We start from the raw sequence: 12,241 nt of genomic DNA on the forward strand, positions 1-12,241 counted from the left end.
ATCACTCCACCAAAAGGCCTATTACTGAGCATCTAAGGCCTATCACTGACTTCTAAGCATCTAATGGGTATCTCTCAGTCCTCATCTTATTCCACCTCTCAGGAGACTTTGACTCTATTGACGTCTCGCTTTCCTTTTTGAACTACTCTCTTTTCTTAGCTTTTGTGCGTCTGGTTTTTCTCCTCCTTGTCTGACTGCTCCCTCTCAGTCTCCTCGTCAGACTCCTCCCTCCTCTATGAGCCTTTAAAAGTTAGAGAACCTAAGGGCTCTTTCTAGATCCTCTTCTCGCTTTACTTTATAGGCTTTCTCCAGGCAATGCCATCCAGTCCTACGGTTTCAGCTACCATGAATTTTTAGGAGAACTCTACAATTTATCATTCAAACCGGAGCATTTTTTCAGAGTAAAGGAGGGGTACTATTAGCAGTTATGCCCAGACTGTTCAGGGCCAACTTGAATACATGGTCACCCTATATCTCTATGCCAATGAGCCCCAAACGTGCTTCCCCAGTGAAAACCTCTCCTCTGAGCTCCAGACTCAAAGACCGAGTTGCCCACTCACTATATGCACTTGGATTCATTAATCCACGCTTTTAACAAATACTGAGAATCTACTATAGGTCGAGCACTGTTCCAGGAACTGATGATACAACAGTGAACAAAGCAGACAGAGCTCCTGTCCTCATCACGCTTCAATTCTCTTTGGGGAGAGAGGAACAAAAGTACAAACATATAAAAGCAGCTATTTTTCACCATGATGAATGCTATGGAGAAAAATCAAGTGGGAGAAGGGGATAGGGAGTGTTGGGAAGAAGACGGAACACACGCTATCTAGTGTGATCAGATAAGGCCTCGCTGAGAAGGTGATGTTTGAGAAAAAGCCTGAAAAGGGTAAAGAAGCAATGAAAGTGCACATCTGAGCAGAGGGAACAAAAGGTGCAAAATCCTGTAACTGGCAATGTGCACGGCACCCTCGAGAAATAGTGATAACACCACGTGGGTCAGGCTGAGAGAACAAGGGGAAAAGCAGGGAGATAGATCAGAATGTTAACAGGAAGCCTACACTGCATAGGGCCTGGGAGGCGACTGTAAGGATTTTGGCTCTTACTCTGAAGAAATGCGAAGCCACTGGAGGGTTCTGAGCAGAGGAATGCCACGATCTGACTTGTGTTTTTAAAATGCTGCTCTGGGCGTGGGGCTGGGAGTAGAAGTAGGGGGCCCAGTTAGGAGGCCGGCACGGTAATCCAACGGGACAGTTTTGGCGGCTCTGACCAAGTATTAGCTGTGAAACTGGTAAAAGGTGATCAGATTCCATACACATTTTGAAGATGGAGCCAAGAGAATCTGCTGACGGTTGGATATCGTGTTTGAGAAGAAAAACGGAAGTCAAGGATAACCCCTGGGGTTTTGGCCAGGGTGACTAGAAAGATGACGTTCCCGTTTTCTCAGATGGAGGAAACTTCAGAAGGAGCAGGTCCAGAAACGAGGAGCAGAAACTCCCTTGGGAACATGTTAAATCTGAGACATGCATTAGACATCCAAGAGGAGCTCTTAAGTAACCAGCTGGATATACCAGTCTAGAGCTCAGGGAGAGGTCTAGGCTGGAGATAAAAACTAGGGAGCTTTCAGATCTATACATGGTACTTAAATCCACACACCTGGACAAGATCACTAAAGAAGTGGAAGTAGAGGAGAGGTCCAAGAAATGAGATCCGGGCACACAGGGAGGTGAGGAAGAACACGGAAAGAAGATGGGGAGGGGCATCCAGGGGGTGAGAGTAAAACCAAGAGAAGACAGTCTCAAGGTGGAAAGAGTGATTTGCTATCAAATTGATCTCTGGCATTGATATTAAATGCTACCAACGGGTCCAATAAAATGAGGGTTGAAATTGACATGGAGGTCACAGTGACCTTGATACATTCAGGACGAGTAAAGTACCAAGTATGAAAGTCTGATTCAAGTGGATGGAGAATTAGAGGAGATAATACAGAGGTAGTGAATACAAACAACTCATTTGCGGAGTTTCCCTGTTAAGAGGAGGAAAGAAAATGGACATTAGCCAGAGAGAAAAGTGAGGTCAAGAAAAGATTTTGGTGGAAGAGAAGAGTGACGATGCAGGGGAGAGAGGAGAGAATTTCTGAGTGTTGCCCTTGCCCTTGGGTGGTCCCATCTTAGGAGGAAATGGGATCACAAGTGAAGAGGTTAGCCTTTGCTAGGGTAAGCTTAGTTCCTCTGTAATAAGAGAAGAAAAGGCACAAGAAATGATTACAGACACCTACAGGCGGGTAGATGTGATGGCGAGAGTTCACGGACATTCTCTTCTGATCACTTCTGCTTCTCAGTGCGGCGGGATGCAAGCTCATCCGCTTAGAGTCAGAACTGGAGAAGAAAGATTTGAGGTGTGGTAGGTATGAAACAATCACCAAGGAGAGTTGAAGAGTGAGTACTGGTGAAAGCCAGTATGATTTTCAGGCAGCATTATGGGTATGTTTGATATTAATGCTCATGTAAATTGAGCCCATTCAGCATGGCTTTGTGTTTTTCTCCAGAATGAGGGCAGGTAAGGAGCAAGTAGAGAACTGAATTTAAGTAGGATTGTGTTTTCTCCAAGAAGAGAGAATGAAGCAAGAGAAGGTCAAGGGAGTCGAGCATGTATGCAAAGAGGTGATGATAATGATACTACAGAAGGAATAGAAATTGAATAAAGCGGTCAATGAGATGAGAAAAGAGTGAGAAGCCATGAAACCATGAGAGATCAATAGATTATAGGTACTGGTGGGAAAAGCAACATTGGAGTAGGGGTACTAAAGACAGTGAGATGGAAACATAAGAACTGGTGGTAATAGGGTGGTTGGAATTGACATTAAGGAAGGTTACAGTTATTAGTAATGGCAGGCTCAACATGTCCAAGATAAACCTGATCCTCTTCCAGCATTTCCTATCTTAGTAAATGAAGTCATCAAGCTTTTCCTTTGCTGCATGCAATGCATCACTACATCTTGTCCATGTGACCCCTTATAGAATTCCCAAAGCTGTCTGCTTCTCTCTTTTCACCTGCTACTCTGCAAATCCAAGCTACCATCATCCCTTGCTTGGACAATTGTAACAGCCTTTTGGCTGGTCTCCTCACATCTGCTCTGACCCCAACTATAGCCAGAGTAATCTCTTCAAAACAAATAATCATGTGCCCTATTAATTAAAACTTCAATGGCTTTCTATTGTTCTTAGGGTGAAGACCAAGATTTGTAACGTAGCCCACTGGGCACCTGCAGTCTAGTCACCGCCTCCTTCTCCAGCCCTATCTTGTACTGTTTTCCCTTTCACTCTGTGCTCTAGATATGCTGGGATTTTTGTCTTCAAATATACCACACTTCCTCTGACACCAAAGACTTTGCCGATTGCCTTTGTGAAAATCCCCATCTCCTCCCTAGTTAATGCCTTCATGTCCTTCAGATTTCAACTTAAGTGCCCTTTCTTCAAGGCCCACTTCTCTGACTACACAGTATCAACTGGGGTGCCCTGTCATAATTTTTCTTTTACTATGCTGCCCCAGTTTTCTTTAATCAAGGATCACGAGCTCCAGAAGAGCAGCAACTGTTATCTGTTTTTATTCATTGTTGTGTCCTAGTGCCTAGGACAATCTGACACATAATTCTGTCCTTTAAAGGACCACTTAACCTTGTTAAACTGATAGTCATATAAGCCATATTACTGCCTCTGCTATTAATATCTTGAATTCAGTGAATTCCTTAATGCTTTGCTTCCCACACAGAAAGCTCTGAAAATTCAATAAAACCGTCCCTCCCACCAAAAATGCCAAAGTTCATTTAAATATTGTATAAAGCTTTGAAACCAACAAATGGTCTCTGATAAATACTCTGACATTTATAATCACTTTGGTAAAGACATTGTCTTACTTGTATCATCAACTTTCTAATTTTTGATCACTTCCAAAATGCTTTCACATGCATTACTCAATTGATTCCCCTAACAAATCTATAAAGGTTGGTGAATATAGCTGGGGTTCCAGACACGCTGACAAATGACCAAAAGAGACTGTTACCTTAGTACGGGGCCCACGTCAAAACAAAGCCCATTCATCCCAGGAGGCAGCAGGACTATCTCCTAAGGATATCTGCAAGAAAATTATACGCATTTAAAATGCTATTTCAATTCCACAGGTTATCCATTCATCAAGCCCCTGTAGTATGTGTCTCACAAGTCTTTTTAGTGTGACATCAGGGGACATCTCACTTCCTGACTCACAGTTTGAGTCACTGTAAATGATTCCCCCAAAGAGAGCAAACAAGTGATAAAGATACATGCTGGACAACAAAAACAACCATTTATTAGACAGTCACACTGCCCTTTGTCATAATTGCTTTCAGCAGTTTGAAATATATTCTGATTAGCCCCACACAGATAGGGACATGGTTCTGCATTTACTTGCCTAAAGGAAGTAACTATTTTGAAATATTCCTGATTTAACTTCTTTTTTTACAAGAATTGTGAGTCAAATAAAAAACAATGTTCAGATGAGTTCTCTCACAAACACTCACTTTTGTTTAGGCCATTTCTTCAAATGTCTTCAAGTTTTATTCTAAAATGATCAAATTTCTACATAGCTGATTTTATGTGTCAACCTGGCAAGATTATGGTGACTGTTTGGTCAAACATCTGTTTTTCAAGTTGCTGTGAAGGTATTTTTTGGGTGTGATTGACATTTAGAATCATTGACTTTACAGTGAGCAGAGGGCTTCCCTGGTGGCACACTGGTGGTGCCTGCCAGTGCAGGGGACACGGGCTCGAGCCCTGGTCCGGGAAGATCCCACATGCCACGGAGCAACTAAGCCCGTGCACCACAACTACTGAGCCTGTGCTCTAGAGCCCGCGAGCCACAACTACTGAGCCCGTGTGCCACAGCTACTGAAACCTGCATGCCTAGAGCCCGTGCTCTGCAACAAGAGAAGCCACCACAATGAGAAAAACACACACCAAAACAAAGAGTAGCCCCTGCTCGCCACAACTAGAGAAAGCCCGCACACAGCAACGAAGACCCAACACGGCCAAAAATAAATAAATAAAATAATTTTTTAAAAATACTCTTAAAAAAAAGTAAAATAAAGTGAGAGTACCCTCCATGACACAGGTGGGCCTCATTCAATCAGTTGACGGCCTTATGAGCAAATGCTGAAGTTTCCCAAAGAAAGAGTTCTGTCTCCAGACGACAACACATAAATTCTGCCTGCACTTTTATCTCAGACTCAGAACTGCAACATCAACTCTTCCCTGAATCTCCAGCCTGCCAGGTTGCCCTACAGGTTTTGGATTTGCAAGTCCCACAGTGGCAAAAGTCACCCCCCACCCCAAATTTAATAAATTTAATAAATTTAACATCCTCCACTACAACTCTGTCCAAAGCAGGTGTGTACCATCATTCAATGTATTTTCTCTTAAGCCTTTTAAAACATCTTGAGAATGCACAGAACCACACACATACAAAAAATTCATGGTCCTGGTTCTTATTTGTCATAGGATTTTTTTTTTGGTAGTATACACTTGAAAGATAGTTTTCTATAGAATATATCCATGAATATACCCTTGATTAAAGAAGAATTAGAAATGACTAAAAGAAGAATGTATTAGTCAGAGTTCTTCAGAGAAACAGAACCACCCTTATGACCTCATTTAACCTTAATTGCCTCCCTGAAATGCCTTATTTTCAAATACAGTCACATTGAAGATCAGGGCTTCAAAATATGAATTTTGAGGGGACACAGTTTGGTCCATACACACTTTAGGGAACTAGAAAAAGAAGAGCAAATTAAACCCAAAGCTAGCAGAAGGAAGGAAATAATAAGGATTAGAACAGAGATAAGTGAAATAGAGAATCAATGAAACCAAATGTCTGTTCTTAGGAAAAAATCAACAAAATTGACAGACAAACTTTAACTAGACTGAGAAAGAAAAAAGAAGATGCAAGTAACTAAAATCAGAAATGAAAATGGGGACATTACAACCAACTTTACACAAATAAAAATAAAAGAATGCTATGAATAATTGTTCACCAATAAATTAAATGAAATTGAAAAATGTCCTAGAAACACACAAATTACCGAAACTGACTCAAGAAGGAATAGAAAAACTGCACAGACCTATAACAAGAGATTAAATCAGTGATTAAAAAACAACAACAAAAAACTAGAACTCCCAGCACAGAAAAGCTCTGGACCAGATGACCTATCATATATCTGGCAACATGTTTTTTTTAAAAAATGTATACGGTAACATATGATATGTGCATAAGAATGTATGCGGTATTACTAGTTAGTGGAAAGCACATCCTCAGTGTTTTGAGCTGACTGCCCAGTCTTGTATTTGGGTTCATAAATTTTGTATTTCTTATACTGAGGACAAACTAAGAGTTCATTTTGGCTCTGAAACTTTAAATGACATTTTGATACTCTCTGTAGCTCCAGAGATATTCCATAAGTTATAGCGACTCAGTAAATGGCTTTCTTTTTTTAGATGAACTGAATATGATGACATGTTATCTTTTTCCTTGGCAAAATAAAAATAATAATTTCTAGCTAAAAAGGAACAGAAGAATACTACATGTTTTCAGATTAAGCCTGAGATCTAAAATGCAGTCTCAGTTAAGCTAGGCATTCATCCTCTGTGCTTTCCAAAATTCCCTTTAGATAACTAATGTGTTAAAAATAGAAAGCATTTCTTTTCTATTTCCTGTTTTCTTTCATTTTTAATAAATTTTATTGTTTTTATTGTAAAATCAATAGTCACTTCAAAAATGCAGACATATAAAATAAAAATTTTTACCACCCAAAGATAACCACTTTTTTGTTATTTGACTTTCTTCTTTCTTGAGGTACATATATTTTAATTAACTGATCTCAAGTACTTTTGTACTTTGTTTTTGAAAGTGTTTTAGCACAATTTATGACCTGCATCTTTATTAGGAAACATTATTTTATTAATACAAACTAGTCTCCAACAGTAAAATACCAAATAAAAGTACATCGATCAAAAGCCAGGATCAAAACCTACCATCTCCATGTAAATGACAAACGGAGGATTCTGGCAAAAAGTATCACTTCTCATTTCTAAAAAGTCAAAAATTATATTCTTAAATGTAAATGTAACTACTCATCAAGATATGTTATTTGGGTTTCTTAGTCACTGAACCACACAGCAGTACCTCCTCCTGAAATTTCCTCCCCACAGTTTCACCTCGGGTGGTTCTGGCATGGGAGGATCCTCGGGGTTAATCTTTGAGCGCCTCAAATATGGAAACAGTGGGACATAGCTGAAGTCCCAGAGCCTGAGAGTGGTTCTTGGTAGACAACGTGCTTAACGATTCGCTGGTTGCAGACACACACACACAGACACACACACACACAAAGGTTGAAGTTTTCTTTACCTAGCACGTCACACTGATGGAAAAAATAGGAGACTGGTTAGATAGGAAGGAGGTCAGAGCAGAGCCTAATTACAGTAGAGAAGCAGAGCTCACAGCCAGCGCCAGTAAACGGTGGCTGAATTGGACCAGATGGAATCTGTTCCTCTCGTTCATATAAATATAGATGACGTTCATCCCAACAGGGCCCCTTCCAATCTACAGACCCTGCCGCCACCTTAAGTTTAAGTTCATCCTCAATCACCTGGCACTCAGGAAGCCTTCACCTACGTAGCACCGACTTTGTAGCCAGAATAAATTTGTATACTCTCTGAGCTGCTTGTGTCCTCAGGAAAACAAAAACAAACAAACCAGAAACCCAGCATGGGCTTCACAGAGTCGGGAAGCTTAGATGAGATAGGATAAGGCGTCAGGCACCTGGGAGGCACTCCGGAAAGGAGAGATGCTCCTTGTTCCGTCAAGTTGGAAGCCCCAAGGGATGGTCTACTCTGCAGGCACAGAGGGCTTCATTAGAACTGCCTCCTCGTGGCTGTGAAGCCTTGAGCGTAACATGCGAACAGCCAGGAATATGGAACTTCAAAAAACTCTACGACTGCTTCGCAGCTCGGGAGGAGCGGGCGAAGGCGCAGCTGCCCAGTGACGCGCAATCCCTGAGCAGACAGCTTCCGCTTTAAGCACCTGCTCGCCGGCCTCGAACAGAGCCTACCGGAAGTCGCGGACGGAGCCCACCGGAAGATGCGGACGGCGCCCCCCGGAAGTTGCTGAGCGCAGCCACGGCGTCAGGTTCCTCCGCCGAGCGCGGACCAGTGTCCCTCGGCTCGGCCCCCAGTCTACTCCAAATTTCCTCTCTGGCCGCCGCCCGTCTGCTTCAGGTCTCCCGGATGCTGGTTTTCCGGCCAGTAGTCCCGGCGACGCTGCCTGCCGGCGCTCGGGCATAAGCCCGGCCTGGACTGCGGAGGCCGGACGCGCCGCCGCCGGGACCCCCGGGACCCGCCCCCGAGCGACACGCACTTCCGGCGGCGCGGCGGCGGGGACGGAACCCGGCGGGGATGGAGCCCGGCGGGCGGTGATGGACGCGCTGGCGGTCATGATGCAGGACCTCCTGACCCAGAACCGTGCGCTGCGCAGGGAGAACAAAGAGCTCATGGACCAGGTGCGGCGGCTCCTGTGCGAGAAAGCCAACCTGCTGGCCCAGGTGCGCCCGCCCGCCTGCCCAGTGGCTTTTCCCGAGACGTTCAAAGGCGACTCTGCCCGGCTTCCCGAGTTTTTGATCCAAGCGGCCTCTTACATGAGGTTCTTTGAGGCCAGGTTCTCGAAAGACACCCTCAAGGTGGCGTTTTTAATCAGCCGCCTCAGTGGGCCGGCCGAGGAGTGGGTTGTCCCCTACATCGAGAGGGAGAGCCCCATCCTGTCGCATTACGAGGGCTTCGTGGACGCGCTGAAGCGGGCCTTTGGCAGGAACGGGTAGGAAACGGCAGTGCTGCGAGCCCCACGGACCGGGTCGTGCTTGGCCGTGACTCACAAAGAGTTCTCCAGTACCCACCTGCTGGGCCCGACCCTTGCGAGGAAGCCCCGCTGCCTTTGCACTCGGCCCAGCAACGCGGCCACTGGCGGGGGGCCTGTTAGCAATTGAACGGACCACCCCGAATCGCGCTCCTGCCGTCTCTGAAAACTGCTGCTGCCCGCCTTGGACGATCTGTGCCAGCTTGGGAAGTGCTTGAGCTTGTCACATGCCCGGGGACACCGATTTGGAGACCTCAGGTCCGGAGACAGCTGCCAGGGTTCGCGTGGCTGGCAGACAAATATTGACACTCCTGCCCCAGGAACCTGTTTTTCACATACTTCCTTTCTGTTCTGAAACCACAACAGGCTCAGAGACTGTGCCTTTTATCAGAAAAGTCTAGGCGCTGAACAGTATATGAAAAACGTATTTACTTTTAAAATGTAAATATATATCTTACAGCACCATATGTTGGGGACTGTACTTGGGGTTACAGGATGAACAGATGAATAAGACCAAATGTATATCTCCACAGGAACATAACTGTGAGAAAAAATTCTAAGTGCATATTCTGATGTCTGGTAAAATAATGCTTTCATGTGCAGAGAATGGCATATTTGCTTCTTGTTTTATGGCCTTTTCACATCACAGTTTTAAAATACATGTTAAAAACATGTGCAGCTTACAAAGGAGGCAGAAAACCCAACGTGAGCAATTTCTTTGCTCCTGAATCTGGCAAAGATGGTGTTTTTAAGGATGGGTGCAACTTGTAGCAAAAAGAAGGGGTAGCAGGGAATGGTGCATTCTTTGAGCTGTATCCACTCACCTTTATTCCCCTGTATTAAATGACTTGGCTGCTTCCTTTTTTGTAAATTACAGTTTTGGCCTCAGTTTTTCTTTTGTAATTAGAGGCATTACTTGATCATTAAAATCTGGTTCAGAATTCTGTGATTCTCTTAGGGCCAAAAAAGGGGAAGCCAAAGGAAGGTCTGAGCCTTCATGTCAAACAAAGTAGCTCTTAAAATCCTCTCAGGACCAAAATCTATAGCTGCCTTTCCTTACATGTCCATAGGTTTTGTCATTCTGGTGGTCAATATAGCCTCACTGAAATAGCTTGAATTCTAGTCACATCTTCATACTAAGAAAAACTCATCACTGCCCCCTTGATGGACAGTTCACATACCTAAGGACTGAACTGAAAACCTCTAATTATATTTTTGCACGATTTGATTAAAAGGTTATAGCAATCTAAAATATTACACAAATGAACATATCTATGAAGCAGACTCAGACATAAAGAACAGACTTGTGGTTGCAAAGGGGGAGGGGGGTCGGGGAGGAAAGGATTGGGAGTTTGGGATTAGATGCAAACTAGTATATATAGAATGGATAAACAACGAGGCCTTACTGTATAGCACAAGGAACTAAATATCCTGTGATACACCATAATGGAAAATAGTATGAAAAAGTAGTATATCTGAGTCACTTTGCTGTACAGCAGAAATTGACAACATTGTAAATCAACTATACTTCAATAAAATGAATTTAAAAAAAATTATTTTCTTGCCATAAAAACTCAGACACAAAGGTCCTTCATATACCTATTTCGCCATGTGGGGATAAGCCAAAATACTACTTGACCGCTAAACAACACCCCACAACCTTCTGCTCTTCACCCAATTGATGCTCATTTTGTGCACATGTCAATACACTGTTTAATTCTGCAACTATAAATAACTAAATGAACTACAATAAAGTTTTTTTAAAGGTTATAGCAATTATTTTATCATTGCCAGTTAGCACTGTAAGAGTTTATGAGACTGGGGCCCCCAACACGACTTCTTATAAACCATACTTTTGTGGTACATGTGTACTAACAAAATTAATTGATTCTTGGTCCTATTGGCTGTCAATTTCAGAGCAGTGTTTTTCCCACAGTAAAAAAATACCTGCAGGGTATAGCACCGCCCAAAATTTCAGTAAACCTCACAAGAGCACATATTTGATAGGGTACAAAAACTTGCTAATGAAAGATCAGCATCAACATTGAAGAAGTCAAATAGAGCATAACTCAGAAGTCAAGATAGCTCATACTTAATTTTCTATAACTTTTTTTTTTTTTTTTTGCGGATCTTCCTGCACCGGGGCACGAACCTGTGTCCCCTGCATCGGCAGGTGGACTCTCAACCACTGTACCACCAGGGAAGCCCTAACTTTTTTTTTTTTAAGGGTATCTTAGATCTCCACCAAAAGGAAAAAACGAGAAAAGAAAGTATACAAGTCTCGCTTACAGTTACACAGAGAGACGGGAGGAGGGAGAGAAGGTCACTTACTGGTCAGTGACCTCCATCCACGTCATTCCAGCTCTGAAATAAGGTCATAACATGATGAGTCGTTCATTGTTTTCTTTAGCCTTCTGCTGAATGGTCTCTGGGGGACGTTCCTCATCTGGCCCTTTATCAGGCTTACCTAGAAGGCCAACAGCCCGCTGGGGCCTTTCCTCTGGACCCGAGCGATTTCCTTCTCTGCCAGATTGAGAACCTCTTCTGTGTGGGCCTTTAATGTTTGGTATCTTTGGCCTTCCATTTCACTTCTTAATTTGTAATCCTCAGCACACCTCTTCAGCCATTCTTCCTTCATGAGATAGCCTTCAGTCGCCTCCTGCTTCTCAAATTCCTTAAAAGTTCAGAGAAATATGCTTCATGGAATTTGTCTGTAGTAAGTTGACCTTTTTCTTTCTGACTTTCTAGATTTCAGCTTTGGCAAGCTGCTTCTGTTTCTGTACCTTCTCCATCACCTGGGTACACCCCTAAAAATCCGATCGTAATTTTCCCCATCTCCGAGCATTTTGCATGGAGCTCCTCATACTTGCTTTTCAATTTCAGGTTCTCCATCTGCATGGCTTTAACTGCAACCTCCAGGTCCTTCTGGGTAAACTGCAGTACATCCATGAATGGGACCAGTGGGCAGGAAAAGGTCCGTAGCCTGAGGACACAAGGGGGAGGGTCCATCACAGGGATACCTGCAGCTCCTAAGACAGCAAATGCCACCAGCCTCACTTTAGGTGGTCTTCCTCAGGAAGGCTTGGCATCATGAATGTTGTCTATTTCAGTGGCCACAGAAACCAGTTTATTAAGGCTGTCTTTCAGAAGTGGGTCAAAGGAGGTATAAAGGACTTTTCTCAAAGCAAACTCTTTAGATGAGGACGTTCCAAACTACTCCAAATTCTCCACATCAGCCCCCATGCCTAGAACTATAGCTGGGGCTCTGGAGTGCTCTTCTTGGAGGTCCATGGCAGGCTCTGGC

The 12,241-nt window shown here is 43.5% G+C and overlaps 2 protein-coding genes across 2 annotated transcripts in view; one reads left to right on the forward strand and one right to left on the reverse strand.

Annotated features, from left to right (window-relative positions):
- AKAIN1 (A-kinase anchor inhibitor 1) overlaps positions 1-8,079 on the reverse strand; it is a 77,960-nt gene extending 69,881 nt beyond the window's left edge. The window contains exons 1-2 of the transcript XR_003794120.1: positions 7,852-8,079; positions 4,063-4,134 (exon numbers count right to left, since the gene is read on the reverse strand). The gene's annotated coding sequence lies outside the window, so the exon portion shown is untranslated. The remainder of the gene's footprint in view (positions 1-4,062; positions 4,135-7,851) is intronic.
- A 75-nt stretch (positions 8,080-8,154) lies between these two features.
- Positions 8,155-10,328, forward strand: LOC114897379 (protein LDOC1-like). Its single transcript, XM_029226170.1, has one exon. It carries the CDS (start codon positions 8,504-8,506, stop codon positions 8,900-8,902), a length of 399 nt encoding a protein of 132 aa, XP_029082003.1. The 5' UTR covers positions 8,155-8,503; the 3' UTR covers positions 8,903-10,328.
- Positions 10,329-12,241: the final 1,913 nt, after the last annotated feature.

The sequence above is a fragment of the Monodon monoceros genome, unplaced genomic scaffold, assembly GCF_005190385.1.
Source record: "Monodon monoceros isolate NGI ecotype Baffin Bay Population unplaced genomic scaffold, NGI_Narwhal_1 Super_Scaffold_1, whole genome shotgun sequence".
Taxonomy (NCBI): Eukaryota; Metazoa; Chordata; class Mammalia; order Artiodactyla; family Monodontidae; genus Monodon; species Monodon monoceros.